This window comes from Bos mutus, chromosome 18 (assembly GCF_027580195.1).
Source record: "Bos mutus isolate GX-2022 chromosome 18, NWIPB_WYAK_1.1, whole genome shotgun sequence".
NCBI classification, from domain to species: Eukaryota; Metazoa; Chordata; class Mammalia; order Artiodactyla; family Bovidae; genus Bos; species Bos mutus.
In genome coordinates this window covers 8,662,506-8,682,583 of record NC_091634.1, presented here as the reverse complement: position 1 = coordinate 8,682,583, position 20,078 = coordinate 8,662,506, and the positions used below count along the sequence as shown (strand labels likewise).

Genomic DNA, 20,078 nt, shown 5'->3' with positions numbered 1-20,078 from the left:
GTGGGATGCCATTGCCTTCTCCATCATTCTGTTTTTATTAGAAGAGCTCGTTCTGAGTATAGGCTATTACCTGCCCCTGTTTTAAAAACCTAAATGTTAAGGAAACAAACATGTGACCAAAAACTGCTTAAACATAATTTTGATAGCTGAATAATACTCCATTTGGTCAATCTGTCATATTTTATATGCGTGCTTAGTCGCTCAGTCATGTCCAACTCTTTGTGATCCTATGGGCCGTAGCCCACCAGGCTCCTCTGACCATGGGATTCTCCAGGCAAGAATACTAGAGTGGGTTGCCATTTCCTACTCCAATCATATTTTATGTAATCATCCTATTATTGGATGTGAGATTGTTTCCAGATTGTGGCATAAATAACGGCGGCAACCATTTGCACATAATTAAATCACTGGCCACAGGGCCTGACCTTTTATAAAGCCGCTCAGTACTGCACCTTTGCACGGCTGGGTGAGCCAGTCTCTCCACTGCATGCTCAGGTTGAGTAATCTGGGTCTTTCATTTGGTAGGCAAAACCCAGCAGGTCATTTCTGAGAAGCAGGACTCCCCTTCTCCCATCAACAACTTTCATCCAGCTGCCTCAGGTTTTCTTCAGAAGACAGCAAGCTGTAAATAACCAGACAGCTTTCTTTCTCTCTCTGCTGAACTGAGATGGAATGTGGTCAGAGACTAGCTTTCATTGGCGAGATGAAAGGATGGCCAGGACTTGGTGCTCAGCAGGGGTGTTTCAGAAAAAGTCTTCAGGGCAGGCCAATCTGGGGGTGAAGTTCTCTGGAGAAAGAGGTCAAAGGCCCGGGCGGCCGTGGTGACAGACAGGGGCTTATGTGCGTGCCCTCTGTGGACTGTGATCTCCGCCTTTTGGGTCCCAGCACGGCTCAGCATATGGGGTGGAGGTGGTGTGCAGGTGCTCAGGAAATGTTTGTGGACAAGAAAATGAATGAAGGAATATGTGCATGCACATACTTTCAAGTTTCTGGGTTAAAGAGGAACACTAAGAAAGGTAAATGAAGCGGGTAGTGGGGTGGAGCTGAGCTGAGCAGATGACGAGATGCCACCAGATGCCTTGAAAGGTGAGAGAGGCTGAGAGCCAGTAGGCCCTCATGGGGGTTCCCGGAGACCGTGCCTCTGCTTCCTCCAGCCCAGCCCCTTCCCTCCTTTGAGCTCCACGCCTGTGGACCGGCTCTTCTGCATCTTTGGCCCTCAAATGTGGCCTTGAAAGGCAGGCTTCTATCTTGTTTCCCTCTTGAGGCAGATGTGGTACACTGTGTGTCTTTTTTTTTTTTTCCTTTTTTTCTCTGGCTGAACATTCCTTGGTAAGAAACAGAACCATCCTGGGTATCTTGCGGTCTCCATTCAGTTCAGTCAGCACAGGAACAGGCTGGTTAGATCTGTGGGGGCCTCTGCCACCTTGTTGTGAGCCTTCTCGCCCTGTGACTCCTTTCCTTCCTTCTCCAAGCACCGACACTTGCTCAGTGTGTGCAGTGGGGGCCCGCCCCGTGCTGGGCACTCAGTAGGTAATGGTGAATGTGACAGATGTATGTCTGCCCCGCAGAGCCCCAGAGGCTGGTGAGGAGACGGGTCCATCTTCGTACAGGTGAGCCGACACTTTGACTATGAAGTTTCAAATTGTGATCGAGACCATGAAGGCCAAGAGCAAGGTGCGGAGAGTTACTGGAGTATGCACGATTTAGAGCCAAAGCACGGTCGCCTGCTGAGCTCACTGTTGAGTTGGTGGTGGTCTCAGTCATGTGAGGAGTCACAGCATAGGCCAGTGTGTCAGCCTCTCTGAGGGCCATGTAGGTGGGTTTATGGAGGTCGGACAGTTCCGGAGTAGCACCATGGACCCGACGCTCCCCTGGCACCGGCCAAGGTGCCTGGCCTGTATTCATTCTGTTCATCCTTAAACCGCATGAGTTCAGTGCTGTGATGCTTCCCATTTTATGGAGGAGGCTTAGGGATGTTGTCAGGGTCCAGTGTTACAGTGATTTAGATCAGGGGTCAGAGCTATCTGCTGGTTCCAGGCTGCCCAGGCCCGGGGAAGGGCTCTGCACAGAGAGGGCACAGTGGTCCCTGATGAGCAGCACGGGCAAGTTCCAAGGGCAGGAGGTGGCAAGGGTCAGCGTTCAGGTCTGGAGGACCTGCCGAAATGTGGTGGTTGTGCCTGGTGGGCAGGGGGTGTCCGGCTGCTCGGGGAGACTGCCCTCTCCTCCCCGTCGTGCTCGCTCAGCTCCTCCTCTCGTGCTGCCTCTCGTTACCGTGCGTTGTGATGTGTGTCGCCCTCACACATACTCGGAACGGCAGAGCGTGCAGCTTGCTCTGTTGCACTCGGGCCCCGGCACAGAGGCTGTGCTCGCTGTGTGTTTATTGAATGAACAGTTGACTAAAGAGGAGACCTGGTGTCTTGCCTTAGGAAATGGGCTGCTGGCTAAGAGGATAACTCGCCTTTTCATTTTCTTGGAGATGTATGTCACCCAGGAGTGGATCCGATTTCCAGGCCATTCCCAGAGATAATGAGTCTCTTGAGTGAGCCAGTTTGGGGAGAATGTTGGGAAGCACCAGTGGTGTGAGGCAGGGGTGTCTGGTATAGAACAGTTCTAGGCACCAGCCAGGCAGTTTTACAGAGATTTGGCTTTTTTCCTTTAGATGAATTCTTTTGGGGAACAGCAATTGGGTTGGAGCTAGTTTGCAACGTTGACTTCATTTTTTTTCCTACAAAAATAATGGAGTTTTTGAATGGCCTTAGTGATTATGCTAAATATAATTGTCCCATTTAAATGCAATGAAAGTTTTCAGAAAGAAATAGAATAATTAATAATATAGCTTCCCAGATTCCTATTATAACACTAATCTAGTAGTCTGATTCAGATTAAATTTGAATTTGGGTTAATTTCTCTTTGCAAAAGTAGTAGTTTATCCACATGTACAGTTTTTCTTCTAATCCAGGAAAAGGTGCTTAGTGTCTCCCTTTCAGAGTTTGTCTCCTCCGTTGCATGGGCGAGTCCTGAACTCTAGCAGAGACCCCAGTCTGTCCTCAGTAGCAGTGAATGTCACCCCCCACCTCCGGACTTCAGCAGCCTGAGTTAATTAAAAGGTTCAGAGGAAGTTAATCAAGTTTGGAACTCTGATTTTGTGCAGTGTTTTGATATGTTTCGATGAGTCATCTTTTGGCATCCCTAACAGTATTTGATCTTCACAGAATAGTTTCATAATCTGGAAACTGGCTGGGAGGTGCTCTCCAGAAATGCAGAGTCAACAGTGATGTGTGTATGTCTGGCCATTTGGGAGGGCAGATGACAGAACAAAGAGGAGACTTTAATAAGCAAGAACCCGTCAGGGGCTCCGGTCAGTTCTGAGGCTGCTGCCCGTCTAGAACACTGGGCTTCTTCCCGCCCCCTCCAGCCCTGCTCACTGGAGTGCTGACATTAAAGGAAGAAAAAAAAAAAAGAGTACAGAATACAGCCTCTGTTTGCTTTGCTGCAAATAAGTGGCTGGAGTGACTGGCCCCCGTCCCGGAGGCCCTGCGCGAACTTCAGATGTGGTCAGTGAGGCCTCTAGACGGTGCCAGGCTGCCGGCCCACGTCCAGGCGGCCCGCACCAGGAACAGGCAAGGGGCCCAGAGAAACAGCGGGGCCAGCTGCTGGCGGCCTCTGCTCGTCCTCTGAGCGCCGCCTTCTTTTTTTCCGAGATGAAACCGGTCTTACCCTCTGAAGATGGATGGGCCAGGGCTCGTATGGCCCCTGCCTCCTCTTCTCACCCGAAGAGCTAGGAACTTAAAATGAATGGACCAGTTGAGAGAGAGCAGGGCCCGTCTGGAAAATGCATCTCACCAAAATGTGGTCGAGCAGGAGTTCTCTTAAGGTGGCGGGCAAAGAGCCAGACCACCTGGGGTCCTTGGGCTGCATTCCTCATGGTCCTGGATTTCTGCTGCGTCAGTTAGGGTTCAGAAGCAGAGATTCTGAGTGCCAGCATTGGCAGTTCTGTGACACTCCTCATTGGCAGTCCCATGGAAAAAACTGTTCAGTCTCTGGACTTCAGTTTCTTCACCTGTGAAGGGGGGAAGCGAGCGTATCAGGACCTCCCTCCCTCCCTTGGTTATTGTGGACGTAAAAGGTTTAGAAAGGTGCCTGGCATGGAGTAGGCACTGTTTGTTTTGGAGTTGTTACAATAGTCTGAGTTTGCTTCAAGAGCTGTGTTCCATAACCAGAAGGTGAAAAGTTTTGCGGCGAGGGCTTAAAAAATGAGCCTCTCTGGTGTCCCTTGTGACAGTTCGTGCTTCTGCCCCAGTGACACAGAAGAGGCAGGGCCCCAGCTGCAGTCCTGCAGCCTCATTCGCTTCCCACCTGCTTCTCCCTGGCCCTTGGACTGTGCATTACAAGCATCTGCTCAGGCAACACTGACGTGCACACTGGGTCTGTCTTCTCCAGAGTGATGGACAGGATGAGGGCTGACATTTGATACCGTCCGCTTAGAATGTCCTCTTGACTGGACCGGAGATTTCCAGGTTCATTTGTCTTCACAGGACCTTGTTGGCAAAGAGGCTCGGTCTCAGCGATTCCTCACCACTTCCACAGCCTTTCCTCCACCCTGTCCCCACACACTCGCCTGAAGGCACTTGTTTAGTCCAGATCAGAATCCCAGCGACACATCTGCAGAGGTAGAAGTTGAACTTAGGTAATGGCATGTCCGTGTTAGCCAGCATCCGGATGGACATTGGCTTTGAGTTGGCTGCCAAATGGTCGGGCCGAATCAAGGGTTGTAGAAGCTGTATTCTTGGAAGAGAGAGGAGAGTAACATTCCCAGACTGCAAACAGTATCCGAAGCAGGTGTTCTGGAACCTTCTAAAGAAAAGAGGACAAGCCCTCTGATGTGCAGAGCCCTGTCCAGGGCGTGTGACTAGCAGTCTTTCTCTGATACTGGCACTGAGAAAAGCATAGCCCAGCAGCAGTTTGCATCTTCTTTAACCCGGACCTCCGCTGTGTGGGGTCTTCTGAGAACTCTGTATAACTGTTTATGAACTTCTCTCAGGCTGCAGTGGAGCTGTCTGTCCTGGCCTTTAATATCCTGTCCTCCCCCATCACCTTCAGGCTGCAGAGACCTTGCTCACCACTGGACTCTGGCACCTAAGTCCACCGGGCACACCTAGGTCAGCCCTGCTCACTCATGCTGGCGAATGAATGAATTCTTACTACTTCTTGGAGAGCTGTTCTCCACTGGGCTGCTCATCACAAAAACTGTGTGTGAGTCTGAAGAAAACAAAGAGAAGGTTGATGATTCCCTAGTCTGAGGTTAGATCCAAACATTTGCATTTTTAAAGAGCCCCACGACAATTGCCCGTTCACCTTTAACTTTTCCCTTTCACCTTTAACTTTTAGAGGAGAGCTCCTTGTACTGAGAGGGAGGGAGTATGATTTGGGGGATGAGTTCACTTTTTCAGTGAACTCGTCAGCAAACACTGATGAGACTTAGTGGAAGCACTTGGTGAACTGTGAGTGTGAAGGGCCCTCCCAGGGCCCCCCAGGATCTACTATCTCTCCCTTTGCTCCAAAACAGCCTGTGTGCTGTGGGAGGAGCACTGCCTGGAGAGGAGGCTCTGCCTGCCTTGGAGAGCATGGTGGGGACAAGAGTGCCCCCCAGCCCGCCTGCAGTAACATCTGGACGAGGCAGTGGAAGGGGCTCATGTTTTGATCGGTCTTCTGTTCATGCCTGTGTCTTTTCATTTGGCTTACAAATTCAAGTCTTGTTCAGGGCTCGTTCCACGGTAGCTCTGATTTGCTGCCATCATCTGAACACTTCCTCTAGTTCACATCCAAAATGAAACATCCCTTTCTGGAGGTTGACGTAGCAGTTGTATTAAGTATGGGAGGGTTTGTTTGTAACGATCCGCCTGTCTGATGTGTCCGAGCCCTTGGCTGGCCTCTTCTGGCTGGAAGCAGTTCATCCTTTGAACTTGTGCCTAGCATGCGTGCCTCCTCCACCTGACGTCTCTCCTGGGTCAGAACAGGGCCTTTTCCCTGCGCTAAAAGCTTCTTGGACCTTTCTTCCCAAACCCACACAGACTTCACTCATGGTGCTGACGCAGGGAAGCTTTGCTTAACAGACCCTATAGAGGATGTCAGACTCTGTTGTACTGTCATGGCTCTCGTCACAGGAATTTTAGTCATTTTTGTCATTATTTGATTACCTTTCTGACTATGTTTGTTGAATAAATGAAAAGTGTTAACCTTTCACTTGGCCCACATTTTAATTAATGTACTTCCTGTAGAATGAAAAAAATTTGTTTTATTATCAACATTTGTAAGTATTTATTACGAAAAAAATTATTGAAGTACTGTTGATTTAGTGTTGTGTTAATTTCTGCTCTACAGCAAAGTTGATTCACATATACAGACATTCTTTTCCACTGTGCTTTATCACAGGTTATTGAATATAGTTCCCTGAGCTATACCTTAGGATCTTGTTGTTATTCCGTTCTATATATAATAACTTACATCTGCTAATCCCAAACTCTCAATCCGTCCTTCCCCTTTAGCAGCCACGAGTCTGTTTCCTGGGTCTGTGAGCCTGTTACTATTTCGTAGATAAGTTCATTTGTGTCGCATTTTAGATCCCACGTATAAGTGATATGTGGTTTTTGTCTTTCTCTTTTTGACGTACTTCACTTGGTATGATAATCTCTGGGTCCATCCCTCTTGCTGCACATGGCTTTATTTCATTCTGTTTTGTGGCTGAATCAATATTCCATTGTGTATACACACCACAGCCTCTTTATCCGTTCATCTGTCGATGGACATTTAGGTTGTTTCCATGTCTTGGTTATTGTGAATAGTGCTGCTTTGAATATGGGGCTGCATGTGTCTTTTTGAATTGCAGTTTTGTCTAGATACATGCCCAGGAGTGGATTGCTGGATCATATGGCAACTCTTTTTTTTTTTTTTTGAGGAACCTCCATACTGTTTGCCATAGTGGCTGCACCAGTTTACATTCCCACCAGCAATGTAGGAGGGTTCCCTCTTCTCTGTAGCCTCTCCAGCATTTATTATTTGCGGATTATTTTTTTTAATTGAGGGCCATTCTGACCAGTGTGGGGTGGTACCTACCTCTTTGTAGTTTTGATTTGCATTTCTCTGTTGGTTAGTGACATTGAGCGTCTTTTCATGAGCCTGACAGCCACATGTATGTCTTCTTTGGAGAGATGTTCATTCAGGTCTTCTGCCCATTTGAGTTCTATGAGCTCTTTGTATGTTTTGGAAATTAAGACCTTTTTTGATCACATCATTTTCTTTTCAGTTGTGAAAAGACTTGGTTTTTTAACCTGACTTCTTCCTTTCCCAGTGCTCCTGAAGTTTCGCACAGATAAAGGAAGAGATCCTAGTTCTGATACCTTTGGGGAAGATTCTGAGTTGTTGCTCCAGATACGGAATGATGTGCTTGACGCCCTGGGTGTCAATCCTGATCTGCTTCCTGAAGACTTTGTCAGGTTGGTCTGACTATTTATCACAGTTGAGTTTAGATTGATAAATGTCTGTGTTTAGCATTTGCCTTAATTTGGAGAGATGCTTTATTAAGACTGAAAAGCCCTGAGGAGAGAGCCTCCTTTGCCACATTCTGCCACACACACACCCACACCCACACCCACCTCGCAGCCGTCCGCCCCTCTGTTGGTATAACAACAGTATATGAAAAATGGAGGTGACCTTGTATGTGTTCAGATATAACTGCAGGGTCAAGGGAGTGGCGGGTCAGAAGGATGGGTTTATCATTTGGTAGATACTGCCCTTGCCCTCCGCTGATGACCCATCAGTTTATACCCTCGGCTGCAATGGCATCCTTGTTCCCAGCATCTTCACCCCTGGGCACTTCGATGTTTTCAGCCTCAGGGACCAGTCCTTTGTTCTTATACACAGTCAGGTTTTGGGTTTGTTGGTCTCTCCAAAGGGAGACTAAGTTAGGAATCCCTCCCAGACAGTTTTGGGATCATCTGCTTACTTCCACTCTCTCTCCGCATCTTTGAGGGACTCTGTAAGCTGCCTTGCTGTGCCCCGCTTGTAGCTGCAATAATGATGGCTAGAATCTACTGAGCAGCTATTACAGTACCAGGCACTGTGGTAGCTGCTTTGTGTATGTGCCCTGTCTTGACAAGACCCCATTTTATAGGAGAGGGGAAGCTGAGTTAGAGCTCAGAGAAGCCCAGTCACTAGCCTGAGGTTACACAGATGATAATGGAAGCACGGTGTAGTGAAGGCTTTCAGTGCTTTACCAGTGCAGCCATATGGCTGTTAAAGTCCTTGAAGGGTGTGTTATTATTTCCCCGTGAGTTAACTGAGGCTCCGAAAGATACAGTCACGTGTCCAAGGTTTTAGTAAGTAGCTGACCAAGATTTGCCCACACCACTGATCCCTGGGGACAGCCTAGTACCTTGGTTCCTATTCAGCAAGAAAGTGAATGGTGGTCCCACCCTTCCCTAGTCTTTTCCTTGTGTACTCATGTCTGGGGACCTCACTTAGACACTGACAAGCCTCAGCCAGTTTAAGACCAGCAGTGGGGCTTTGAATCGCTGCTGAGCCCTCAGCCAGAAAGAGGCACCCGGATACCAGGCACTCTTGTAAGTTGGCACCGGGAGGGAGTTCAGGGGCTAATGACACCACCGCCTGGGATGGGGTCCCTGTCCCGGGGGACGGCCCACGGAGAACAGGTTCCCACAGGTGTCCGGCTTCAGTAGTCCCATCCGGGCCAGTGAGCACACCTAGTGCCAGTGCCAGGCCATGAGTGTGCAGCCGAGTGACCGATTTGGGCATTGAGAGTGATGAATGGCCTGCTTAGGCATCACCAGCCAGTGGCAGAGCCCCCACTTCCCAGAAGGAGAGAGCCACAGCCTCACTGCTCACAGCCTGTCTCGCTGCTGGCTGGTTTCCTCTCCACAGAGTGTTGTATTCCCCCCACCCTCCCAGTCCTCTTTGCAGAAACAGCTCTCCCGTGTCTATGCCCTCATGTCTATGCCCTCCCGTGCTCAGGCACTCCCTCTCTATTGCCCTTTAAGTGAGAGGTGTTTGATGGCCTCTTAACAGCCGGCCATGGCCAGTGCAGATAAGGCTGGGGGAGATGCGCTGGGGATGTGGCGGGGAATCGAGCTGCCGTCTGGCAGCTGAGCTGCCTGCACAAATTGCCCACTGCCAGCTCCAAGCAGGGTGCGCTCACTTGAGGAGGGAAAGCTGTGCCCAAGTCTCCATTTCCCTCATCTGTCTGTGATCTGCTTGTCCCGTCCTTCATGTTATTTATTCTCTTCAGAGAGCTCAGTTGCTTTTCTGATTATGAAGGTAACAGATGCCCATTGCCAAAAAATAGAAAAGGGAAGAAAAGGATCTCCCATAGCTCCTCCCAGTGAGAAGTCACCAGTGCTGGCTTGGGGTTTAATTTGGGGGTTTAGCCTCTCAGACATCTGTGTGTGTATTTACTCATGTGTCTTCTCTTTTTAAATACCAAAATGATCACACTTTTCATACCACAGCCTTCCTTTTCCAGCATCTCATGGATCTGTTTGTGTCACAAGTAAAGACCCGTAACCTCGCTTGTACTGCCGCATGTGTCATTGTCTACTGAATGGTTTTCATTTAACCGTTACCTGCTTGGTGGGTACTTCAGTTATTTGTAGTTTTTCACTGTTATAAACATCTATGACAAACATCATAATGTATATATGTAATATAACTTGTGCTGTTAAATTTTTGCATTATGGTAAAATGCACACATCATAAATTCTAACACTTTAGCCATTCTTAAATGGACAGATCAGTGGCGTGAAGTCCGTTCGCACTCTTGTCGCCTGTCACTGATACCCGTCTCCAGAACTTGGTCCTCATCCCAAAGTGAACCTCTGTCCCCACTGAACACTGACTTCCCATTGTGTGTCCCCAGCCCCTTGCAGCCTCTTTCTTTCTTGATGAATTTGACCGTTGTGGGCATCTTGTTTAAGTGGAATTGGAATGTAGTATATGTCCTTTGGTGAACTTACTGGTCCTTAAGTTTCAGAGATAATAGACATATTATGGAAAAAAACAGATAGTATGGAATGAATCCAAAGATGGAGATGAGGGGAGGTGGGAGGCACAGAGGGTGGGATATAACATAGGCTCGAGGATGCACTGTGTAACACACGGAGTATTAGCCAGTATTTTTAATAACTGTAAATGGAAAATGACCTTTAAAACTGTATAAAAAATTTTTTAAATAGGGACTTCCCTGGTGGTTCAGTGATTAAGATTCTGCACTTCACCACTTCTGGGGGTGCAGGGTCAGTGCCTGGTCAGGAAACACAGGATCCCACATGCTGGGTGGTGTGGTCAAAATTTTTTTGTTTTTAAAATAATTTTAAAAGAAATTTAAAATTACTCATTCCATGAACCAGAGAGGGGGGAAAATCACTGAATTTGTCCTGTGCCGTACTACACTGTCTTGATTACTGGAGCTTTGTAGTAGGAAGTTTGAAATTGGGACGTGGGTTCTCCAACGTTAGCTCTTCTTTTCCAAGATTATTTGACTATTCTGGGTCTCATGCAGAATTTTAGGGTGGATTTTCCCATTTCTACAAAAAAGGTTAGCTGGAATTTTGAGAGGAATTACGTCAAATGTATAGAATAATTTGGAAAGTATTGCTGTCTTAACAAAGTTAAGTTTTCTGATCCATGAACATGGGAATATCTTTCCATTTATTTAAGTCTTTTATTTCTTTCAACAGTAGTCTTCATAGAGTAAGTCTTAAAACATCTGTTGTTAAATTTATTCTGAAATATTTTATTCTTTTGGATGCTGTTGTAAATGGAATTCTTCATTTCATCTTGAGGGTGTTCGTTGCTGATGTATAGAAATAGATTGGTTTTTTTTTTTTTTTTTGTATGTTAATCTTGTATTCTGCAGCCTTGATTCAAATAATTCAGTAGTTCAGATAATTTCTCTGTGGTTTCCTTAGTACTGTCTGTGTACCAGATCATGTCATCTGTGAAGACATATCACTTCTTTCTTTCCGGTCTGGATGCCCCTTGTGCCTCTTTCCTGCCTTCCTTAAATGCCCTGGCTGGAACCTCCAGGACAGTGTTGAATAGAAGTGGTGATAGCAGACATCCTTGTTTTGTTCCTGATATTTCAGTGTTTTGCCGTTAAGTGTGATATTAGCTGTGGATTTTTGTAGATGTCCTTTATCAGTTTGAAGAAATTTCCTTCTGTTCCCAGTTGTTGAGTGTGTTTATCACGAAAGGGTGCTGTGTTTTGTCCCATGCTTTTTCTGTGTCAGTTGAAGTGATCATGTGTATGTTGCTGTTTTGATTTACTGGCATTTTGTTGAGATGATACTCTTTATTTTTTAAGATTATATTCTTTTAAGAGAAAAAAAGTAGAACATTAAATTTTTATAGTAGGATCACATAGAATAAAGGAGAATTTTTTTAAAGGAAAAAATTGACTATCTTTGAGGAGTAGAATTATGGCGACTAGTTTCTCCTGGCTATAGTTTTCTCTGTTAGGTTTTATAGTTCCTCAGAGGACCTTGGTATGCAAGAGGAAAAGTTGCCTCCGTAGATTAACAGATGGGGGTGCTGGTCCCAGCCAGGGGGTAAGGAGATGGTCACCCCGAGCCTAATTAGTGGGAGTTGAATGGATCGAGCCTTTCTGGAGAGCATCAGGACTCAGCAATTCTATATTTAGGAATTTGCCATAAGAAGCTGTTTGGACGGCTCTACCAAGGTGTATGACCACAGAGTCCACCAGCTTAAATATCCCTCCGTAGGTCATGGGGCACAGTGAATAGTAGTTGCTGTGACCTGGGTTTTCAATTATATATATTTAGATATGTGCCCTTTTAAAAATGTCTGGAAGGGTGTGTACCAAAGCAAGAAGACTGGAAGTGTTCTCTCAGTAGGGCTCCAGAGAGAAGTTTTCCGTTTAACTTGCCTGCACCTCAATCTGCTCATTCTAGAAACCCCTTTGTGTTCAGGAGTGGGAGCTGGCGAGGCAGGCTTCCTGGAGGGAGGTGGTGGGAGACAGCGTTTGACTGTCTGGGATGGATGATTGGGAGGGGCAGGTGACAGTATTAGCTAAAATTTGTCCTCTGGGTTCCCCCTCTTGGCCCAGAAGGGTTGGTATCTATGTGGGTAGTGAAGACTTTTCTTTCCTCCCATGCTTTAATTTCAGACCCCGACTTTGCCAAGCTGTCTGCATGTTAACACAGGCCTGCTCCGGACATTTGTCTGGGACTAGCATATTGAACCCACTGCCCATTGTGGGACAGAAGAGAATTGCGAGAATGTGACCGGGGCACCAAAACATCTGGTATTTGTAGGGCTTTATTTTTAGGATGCACAGATATAGTCTTATCCTTTAACTTCAAAAAAAAAAAGAAGTTGTGAAACAGTTCTTGCCTGCCAAGGTTCAGATGTCTTTCTCGCCACCCACTAACCTGGATCAGATTTACTTTTCACACCTAGATACCAGTATTAGCATTACTGTCTGAATTGACTCCTCCTGGTGGGAGATGTTTTCATTCAGGCAAACCCACCACTGACCTCTCCCAGATGTCCACACCAGCCTTCCTGTTGCTCAGAGCTCTGTTTCACATGTCTTCTCTTTTAGGTACTGCTTCTCTGAGATGGCCCCAGTGTGTGCAGTGGTTGGAGGGATCCTGGCCCAGGAAATTGTGAAGGTAAAAAGTCCCTGTGGCATGGAAGATCATTGGCCCTCCGCACTAGGACCTTGGATGTGCCGACAGAGAACCCAGAGCTGTCTTAGAGAGCTGCCTGGTTTCTCAGACCCAGTCATCCTTGTCTCCTGACCTCCCTGTTCCCTTTCTCCCTCCGTTTTTCCACTTCATCCCCTTCTCTCCAGCCCATTCACGTGGGGCCTTCAGCAAATGGCCTTGGGAGTGCCTACTTCGTGCTGATAAGCCCAGAACTGGACACAGAGCCCACGGGGCTGTCTGCCGTCCCCTAACTATACCACCCAGCTATCTGGTGTTGTGACATTTGCCACAGATTCTGCTCACAGCTCTGTAAAGTGGGCACTGTCCTGATTCACACTTAAGGGGTGGACACTGAGGCCCAAAGAAGGGCCTCCACAGCCTGTACTGCTCCTGTCTGCTCCAGTTTCCCTCCGCTCATGCCATGGCGTCAGAGTTCCCTCTCGTTACTTCGCACCCCGTGGGCGAGTGTAGAGCAGGGGAGTCAGCACCAGAGGAACTCAAGCCCTGTGCCCAGAGCCCACAAGGCTCTGCCCAGCGTGCCCTGTACCCACGTTAGGCAGATGTCCTTCTCCCTCTCGAAAGGGGAGCTTTCACACAGGGTCATGTGTTTAGTACCTGGCACGGCACTTTGAAGTCTCTTCTGGAGCATTTGGGTTATCAGAACTGTAGCATACCCCCCAGTATGTGTTCCTTTCTTGGGGGACTTTGATATTTTCCTAAAGTGATGAATTTGCCTTGTGCACATCCTAACCACTGAAGTGGACTTGGAACAGTGGACCAACTTCCCCTGCTTTGTCTTGGTTTGCACACTTGCTTCAAAAACAGTTGACGCAATCTCATGGTCCCACCATCTTCTTAAGGCTTTTTCCCTCTCTTTTCTTCCCTGATCATTCTCTGGATCAGATTCTTTCTGAGTCTCACTCTGTGGCGTAGGCAGTGGGAGGCACAGTGGGAGGAGAGGAGAGGCACGCGCTGCTGTGTGCGGCCTCACCCCGCTTCTGCCTGCCCAGGCTGCTGGCAGGGTTCGCCTTGGGCCCCTGGCCTGGGGAGTCGGTGGTGGCTGCGGGAGGACTGTGTTGAGAAGGACTCTGAGACTGCCTGTGGAGAGACTTGGCAGGAAAGAGTACAGTGATGGAACAGCAAGGGGAGAGTGGGAACCTAGTATGTTTTTGTATCCTACGATGATGAGAGCATAGATAACACTTATTTATTTTAAACATAGTTTTCTCTAGGACTTTCTTTTTTTGACTCTGCTGGGTCCTTGTTGCTGCCAGAGGGCTTTCTCTGGTTGCAGAGAGTCAGGACTACTCTCCAGTTGTGGGGCATGGACTGCTCATTGTGGTGGCTTCTCGAGGACATGTGGGTTCCCTAGTTGTGGTACACGGGCTTAATTGTCTGTCCCTCGGTGCGTGGAATCGTCCCAGACCTGGGATCTAACACGTGTTCCGTGCATTGGCAGGTCGAGTCCCCACCACTAGACCATCAGGGAAGTCGCTAGATAGCATTTGTTGAAAGCCCATTCTGCACCCACTGCTTGGACTCCTTGTTCTCAACTTGATAGACTCGTTTGATCCTCACAACAGCGCATGAGGTAGGAGCTGCTGCGATCCCTGCACTGAGATGCAGAGCAGCGGTGAGGCCGGGATTCAAGCTCATGCCGTCCGGCTCCTGGGCCCATGCTCTTCAGCCCTTGGCCAGCAGGTCTCGGGTGCCCTCAGCCTCACCTCCACGCATCCCGCTGAGATGCTGCTTCCTGACTTTCTTGCATGGGATGGAGGTGGTGGGCTGGGCAGGCGGTCTTGCCCCACTGTGTGCAGGGGCACGCGGCGCCTGCGCCCCAGTCCCGCCTCCGGGCGCCCCTCCTCCTGCCGCCGGGCACAGCTGTGGCCCGCATCTTGTTCCTGTCTGTCCCATGGCCAGAGCATTCTGCGTTCCTGGCTGCAGGCGTGTTTGGAATCTCCCCTCCCCCTTCGGAAGTACGTTCCCCCTGGCCCCGCGTTCACCCCATGCCCTGCTGTCTTGTCCCTGCCACTCCCCCTCACTTAACACCGGTCCAGCTCCAGCCAGCTGGCGGTAAAGGCCTGCCATCTGAGGGCGGCAGACCTCCGCCCTCTCCCTGGTGGGGCCCTCTGACCACGGTAAAACGTAAACATTGGGAGATGGGGGCAGATGTACAAGTCTGTTCCCTGGGAATCGTCTGTTCCCCTCCTTCCTTGTATCTTTCCAGACACCACACATTCTAGTCCTGTCCTGTCTCATCCTCCTTCCTTGGGTTTAATCATTCTTCTTTACCTTTCACTGTTGGTGGGCAGTCTCCCCTCCTACAGCACTAGAGGTGAGAGTTGACAGCAGCAGCCTTACCAGGCTCCATGTGAAAATGCGTCGTGCCATCTCCTGGAACGTGGGTTCTTGCGTCTGGGATCCACCTGTGTGTCCTTCGACCTGGCTGAGTGCCTGGGGGCCTCAGATAATGGGAAAGGACCTCCTGTTCGAGCAGTAGCAGCTCCCATTTATTGAGAATCTACTCTGTGGCCGGCATGTTACAAGCTGGATCGCGTTTCATACTCACCAGGAACCCTAATAGGCTGAGGCCGTTTGTTTGGGTTTTCCTATGCAAGCTCAGAGAAGCCACCCTCTGACACCAGGTCAACACCTCCTCTCCAAAAGAACAGTTTGTTCCAGAGTAAGCACTTGGAATAGGTATAATCATCTCCATTTTACAGACGAGGACTGGAATTGGCGCTTAGTTCAAGGAGGAGAGGTTCAGGGCCCAGCTTTGTAAAGGCAGGCCTGCCTGAGGAGTGACTGACTGCATGGAGCTCCCGGGCACCTTGGCAGGTTGCAGTTTGCGTGGGTGATGTCCTCCTCTTTAAACAGTAACCCTTCTTGGGTTGAGAATGTCTTAGAAAACTCACTGTCACCTCTGGACCTTGCCCTGGTCCACACAGGTCACTCGTGGTCCAGCATGTAATCCCAGGGACTGTCACTCCGTCTCTTAAAAGTGCTCTGACCTGTTAACCGGATGAAATGATGACCATTTCCATGGCCGACTAGAATCTCCCAGGCCCTTTGGATGCCCACCCTGGTGTGTCCCGTGGAGGGCCAGCAGCACTGCCTTCCCCTGGGAGTGTCGGTGTGTGTCCCCCCAGGTGACAGAGGCTGTGCTCCCAGATGGGTCAGAATGATCATTCACTGCCTTTCTCAGTGGAATGTTCATAAGTAATTATTACGGCCATTTGCCATTGGTGCTTCTCTGAGTTAAGCATTGTTTTAGATATTGGAGGTAAAGCATCTCTCTTAATCCCCAGGATAAAACAGTTGTTGTTTTCATTTTACGCGGGGAACGTAAAGGTCTGAGAGGCTAAATGGTCTGCTCAAGGGCACACAGCTGGTAGGGGACAGAGTGCAGGGACAGGAGAGTCACAGTCAGAACTGTTTTCTGACCTGGCCAAATAGCCCCTGGGGAGCAAAGTCGGCCTCTTTCGAGAACCACTCTCCACGTTGCTTTGGGAAGGTCTCGGTTAAGGGGTCTATTCTCTTTTCTCCCTCGTATCCCCTTTTAAGCACTTGAGCTGAACCTTCTTATTTCCCTCCGCAGGCCCTGTCTCAGAGGGACCCCCCTCACAACAACTTCTTCTTCTTCGATGGCATGAAGGGGAACGGGATTGTGGAGTGCCTGGGCCCCAACTGAACCCAAGACTCTGCGGCCCCAGAGATGCTGACCGCACGGCGCCCTTGTGCGATTGATCCCCTCCCCTCCCCCATGAAGGCCTCTCCAGGCGAGGGAAAAACCAAGTCACTGAACCAGTACCAACCATTTCCTGTGAGGCACGAGGCTGTGCAGCACTAGTGGCTGCACAGGGGCCTGGGTCCTGACAGTCTCCTCCTCGCCCCAGGCCTCCCAGCTCGCCTGCGCGGCCAGTTCCTGGAAGTCCCCAGCCAGGAACCAGCACACTTGGTGGCCTAGGAGCCTCTCGCCACCTTCTTGTCCTCAGTCCCCACCTGATGTCACACAGCGAGGAGCGTGACTTCAGGTGGGGAATAATGCCCTGGGCCGTGAAACCACACGTCAGAACCACAGTTCCAAGTGTAGACAGGTGCCCTTAAGAGAGCCAAAAACATGGCGGGCGGAGTGTATCTCCACCAAAGGTTGAAGCTCTGCGAAACAACAGGTGCCATCTGGTGTGCTGTTCTTGAGTTTTAGTTTAGGATTAGTTGAGTTCCAGCCTGGATTTTGAAAGAGAGGAAGTATTACCAAATTCTCTTGGGTATTAGGGTGAGGCCTTGCCAGTGGAATATTAATGGGAAAGCTTGTTTAAAAAGGCAGATTCCTGGGTCCCACCCCTGGGAAGCCAGCCTGACTCTTTGGCTTTGAGGTGGGACGGGGGAGCCGGCCTGTCTTCCTGCAGAGCCCCTCACAGGTGAAGGCAGTCGTGCTGCAGGCTGTCACATTGAAGGGCTGTGTTGGTCCTTCTTGTTACCCCCCTGAATCGCAGCTGTTCGTGTGTTTTTTATATTTTCTATATTTCTTTGGTTCTTCAAAAAGGAATGATAGAAATAAAGTTATTTGCTTTAAGATTTGTTTTTCTTCCATGTGAGAAACTTCTTCCTCTGACAGGGAGCAATGGCCTGTTTAAACATGAAGATGTATCCCTGGATGCTTGAACACAACACGGAGGCCCTCCCCTCTGTCACCATTCCTGCCACTGTTTTCCTGAGCAATGCAGCAAAAGTTAGCATGCTCATATTCTAAAGCACATAGAAGCTTGAGTCTTGTTGTCAAATAATTCCGTTAAGTAGTGGCTGTTCGCAGTGACAGCAATTGTAATAATAGTGGGAAAGGAGTAAAAGTGAGCAGTGATCTCATAGCAGTTAAGTGAGACCGAAGTAAAATGCCCCAAGTCCCACAGCTGGACGGGTCAGAGCAGTCGCTGGAGTGCCAAATGTATCTTTACTCAGCGGCCCGAGCGTGTGTCCACCTGGAATGCGTTCCTCACCCACACTTGGCTTTCTCCCCATATGTAAATTGGCTGGTTAGAATGAATAAATCAGCTTCTCTGTTTCAGCCCTGTTGATGTCAGTGAGAAAAGAAAAGCACGGATCTCCTCTGGGAGGAGGGACTCAATTCTCCCCCCTCCTGGTTCTCTCTGCCCCCTCCTGAGGTGAGGCTAGGCTCTATTTCTGGAGCAGCCCTTTTCTGGGCCCTAGAGTGTTGAATCAGGGGTTCCTTGCAAAAATTTCACAGGGTCTTGGAAAATCTGAGCTAATTACACCCTTTATTTTGCAATGTGGGGCGTCGGTCACAAGGGGGAGCAGACGGGTCTGGATGGATTAAAAACAAAACTGTCTTAGAATCTTCTCTGCAACTTTTCAAACTTTTCCACCCCTGTACCTGTAATGGCAGAGACTTGAGTGACCCCGAAATGACCCCTTGGGAATCTGGAGGGTGGTGCTGGAAACTTCCAGCCCTGGACAAGAAAAAGGCTTAATTCTCCTTGCTTTCAGATTTCATATTTTTCCATGTTACAAGTTGGTGTTACCTTAAGAATAGATTTCCCTAAGTCTCCAGGAAGTCCACGGTGATTATCCTGTGGGTTCAAACACCTCGGGACATGCAGCCCACTTGGGAAGAAGGATCCTGTCTGAAGGTAGCGTATGTCTGGTGGGGGAGGTGCTGAAGTTAGCAAATGAAATGGTTCTGCCAGGGCTCTCCACTCCATACCCCACTTCTCTTGTCTCTGGTGTGCGTAATAACCAAACTTAGGTTCTCAGTGGTTGAACATTCTAGTGAACAGGTGGCTACTCAGAAAAGCCTCCCTTGTCTTCGACGTTAAGAATCCACCTGCCAATGCAGGCGACCTGCATTCGATCCCTGGTCCAGGAAGACCCTACATGCTGCGGAGCAGCTATGCTGGAGCGCCACAGCTGCTGAGCCCGAGTTCTAGAGCCCCTGAGCTGCAGCTGGAGGAGGCTGGTGCACAGCAACAAAGACCCAGCGCGGCCAAAAATCGTAAACTTTTGGCCCCATCACAGCCTTACAGTCCATGATTTCCCTTTCCACTGCGGACCCTTTTTTTCAGTTTCTTGCATTTTATTGAAAAGTATAAATGTCCCATCTATTGAGGTGTCCCCTACTTGGCCCTCCACAGGTAGGGAAATGTAAGTTTATGTATTAGTTGGCAAAGAGTGTAATAACAGCTGAAGTCCTCACACGACCCACTTGATACCTTTCAAAATAATGAGACTTCAGCTAAATTGCTTGAATCCTCACAGCAACTATGGGGGTAGATACTGTTGTACCCATAGCACAGATAAGGCAACAGCCTCACCCACCCAAGTCTGGCGTAAATAGAGAAAAAATTTTTTTCCTTTTATTTCTGACTGTTTAAAGCAAAAAATACATGTCTAAGGACGTCCCTGCAGGGGGACCTGGGTTTGAGCCCTAGTCAGAAAACTAAATCCTGCAAGCCACAGCTAAGAAAGACCTGGCACAGACGAGTAAATACATATTTTTTAAAAAGTTAATACTTGTGGGCATTTGTAAGGGGTGTTGATATGCTCCGTATGACAACTACAGCATGAAATGATGGGGAGAAGAGGGTTAGCAGGGCTGTGTGTTGGCAGAGCTTCTGCGCTGTAAGTGACGTGACAATCCATAAATAACGAACAGGTAAGGATATGTTTGTGATCCCGGGAGCAATACTAAAAGATGCTGATACACCTAAAGATAAGTTTAAAAGAAAGTATTCAAATAATCCAAGAGGAGGCAGGAGAGAGGAAACACAAAAACCTGATGAAGAGAAAACAAGAAAACGACCTGATCCAAGCAGATCAATAGTTCAACGAGGGGACTTCTCTGGTTGTTCAGGGGTCAGGACTCCCAGCTCCCACTGGGCGTGGGTGCAATCCCTCCCTGGTCGGGGAACTAGGATCCCACAAGACTTGTGACACAACCAACATGCTCCCCGCCCCCCCCCAAAAAAAAAAAACCTTGGGGCCTTGGGCCCTGTGTGTATGTAAGCATGAAGGAAATACAGAGAGGCACAAGATGAATACCCAGTACCCACCCACCATCATTTCGCTACTTGCTGTTTCTGCTCACCATTATTTGCTGTTTATTCATCGTGATAAATTTCAAGTTTATTCCAGTTCACTGCTGTGTGTTGTATTGTGTGACAGCAGACTTGATTTACCCTTCAAACTGATGGCTCTTGCTACTTAGATGGTGGCTTTGTGTCTTGCCAACCCTTGGACACCTGTGCACGTCCCCTTCTTTTTATTTATTTCTGGCTGTGCTGGGTCTTCGTTGCTGCACAGGCTCTTTTCTATTTGCGGAGA

At 48.6% G+C, this 20,078-nt stretch overlaps 1 protein-coding gene across 2 annotated transcripts in view; it reads left to right on the top strand.

The window, feature by feature from the left end:
* The window catches only part of SAE1 (SUMO1 activating enzyme subunit 1), a 62,785-nt gene extending 45,469 nt beyond the window's left edge, over positions 1 to 17,316 (top strand). The window contains exons 7-9 of one of the 2 annotated variants that reach the window (XM_005900929.2): positions 7,349 to 7,493; positions 12,635 to 12,704; positions 16,339 to 17,316. In XM_005900929.2, the coding sequence (XP_005900991.1) occupies positions 7,349 to 7,493; positions 12,635 to 12,704; positions 16,339 to 16,431 (308 nt within the window). In that variant the 3' untranslated portion in view covers positions 16,432 to 17,316. The remainder of the gene's footprint in view (positions 1 to 7,348; positions 7,494 to 12,634; positions 12,705 to 16,338) is intronic. The other variant, XM_005900932.3, reaches the window with a different exon arrangement.
* The last annotated feature ends 2,762 nt before the right edge of the window (positions 17,317 to 20,078 follow it).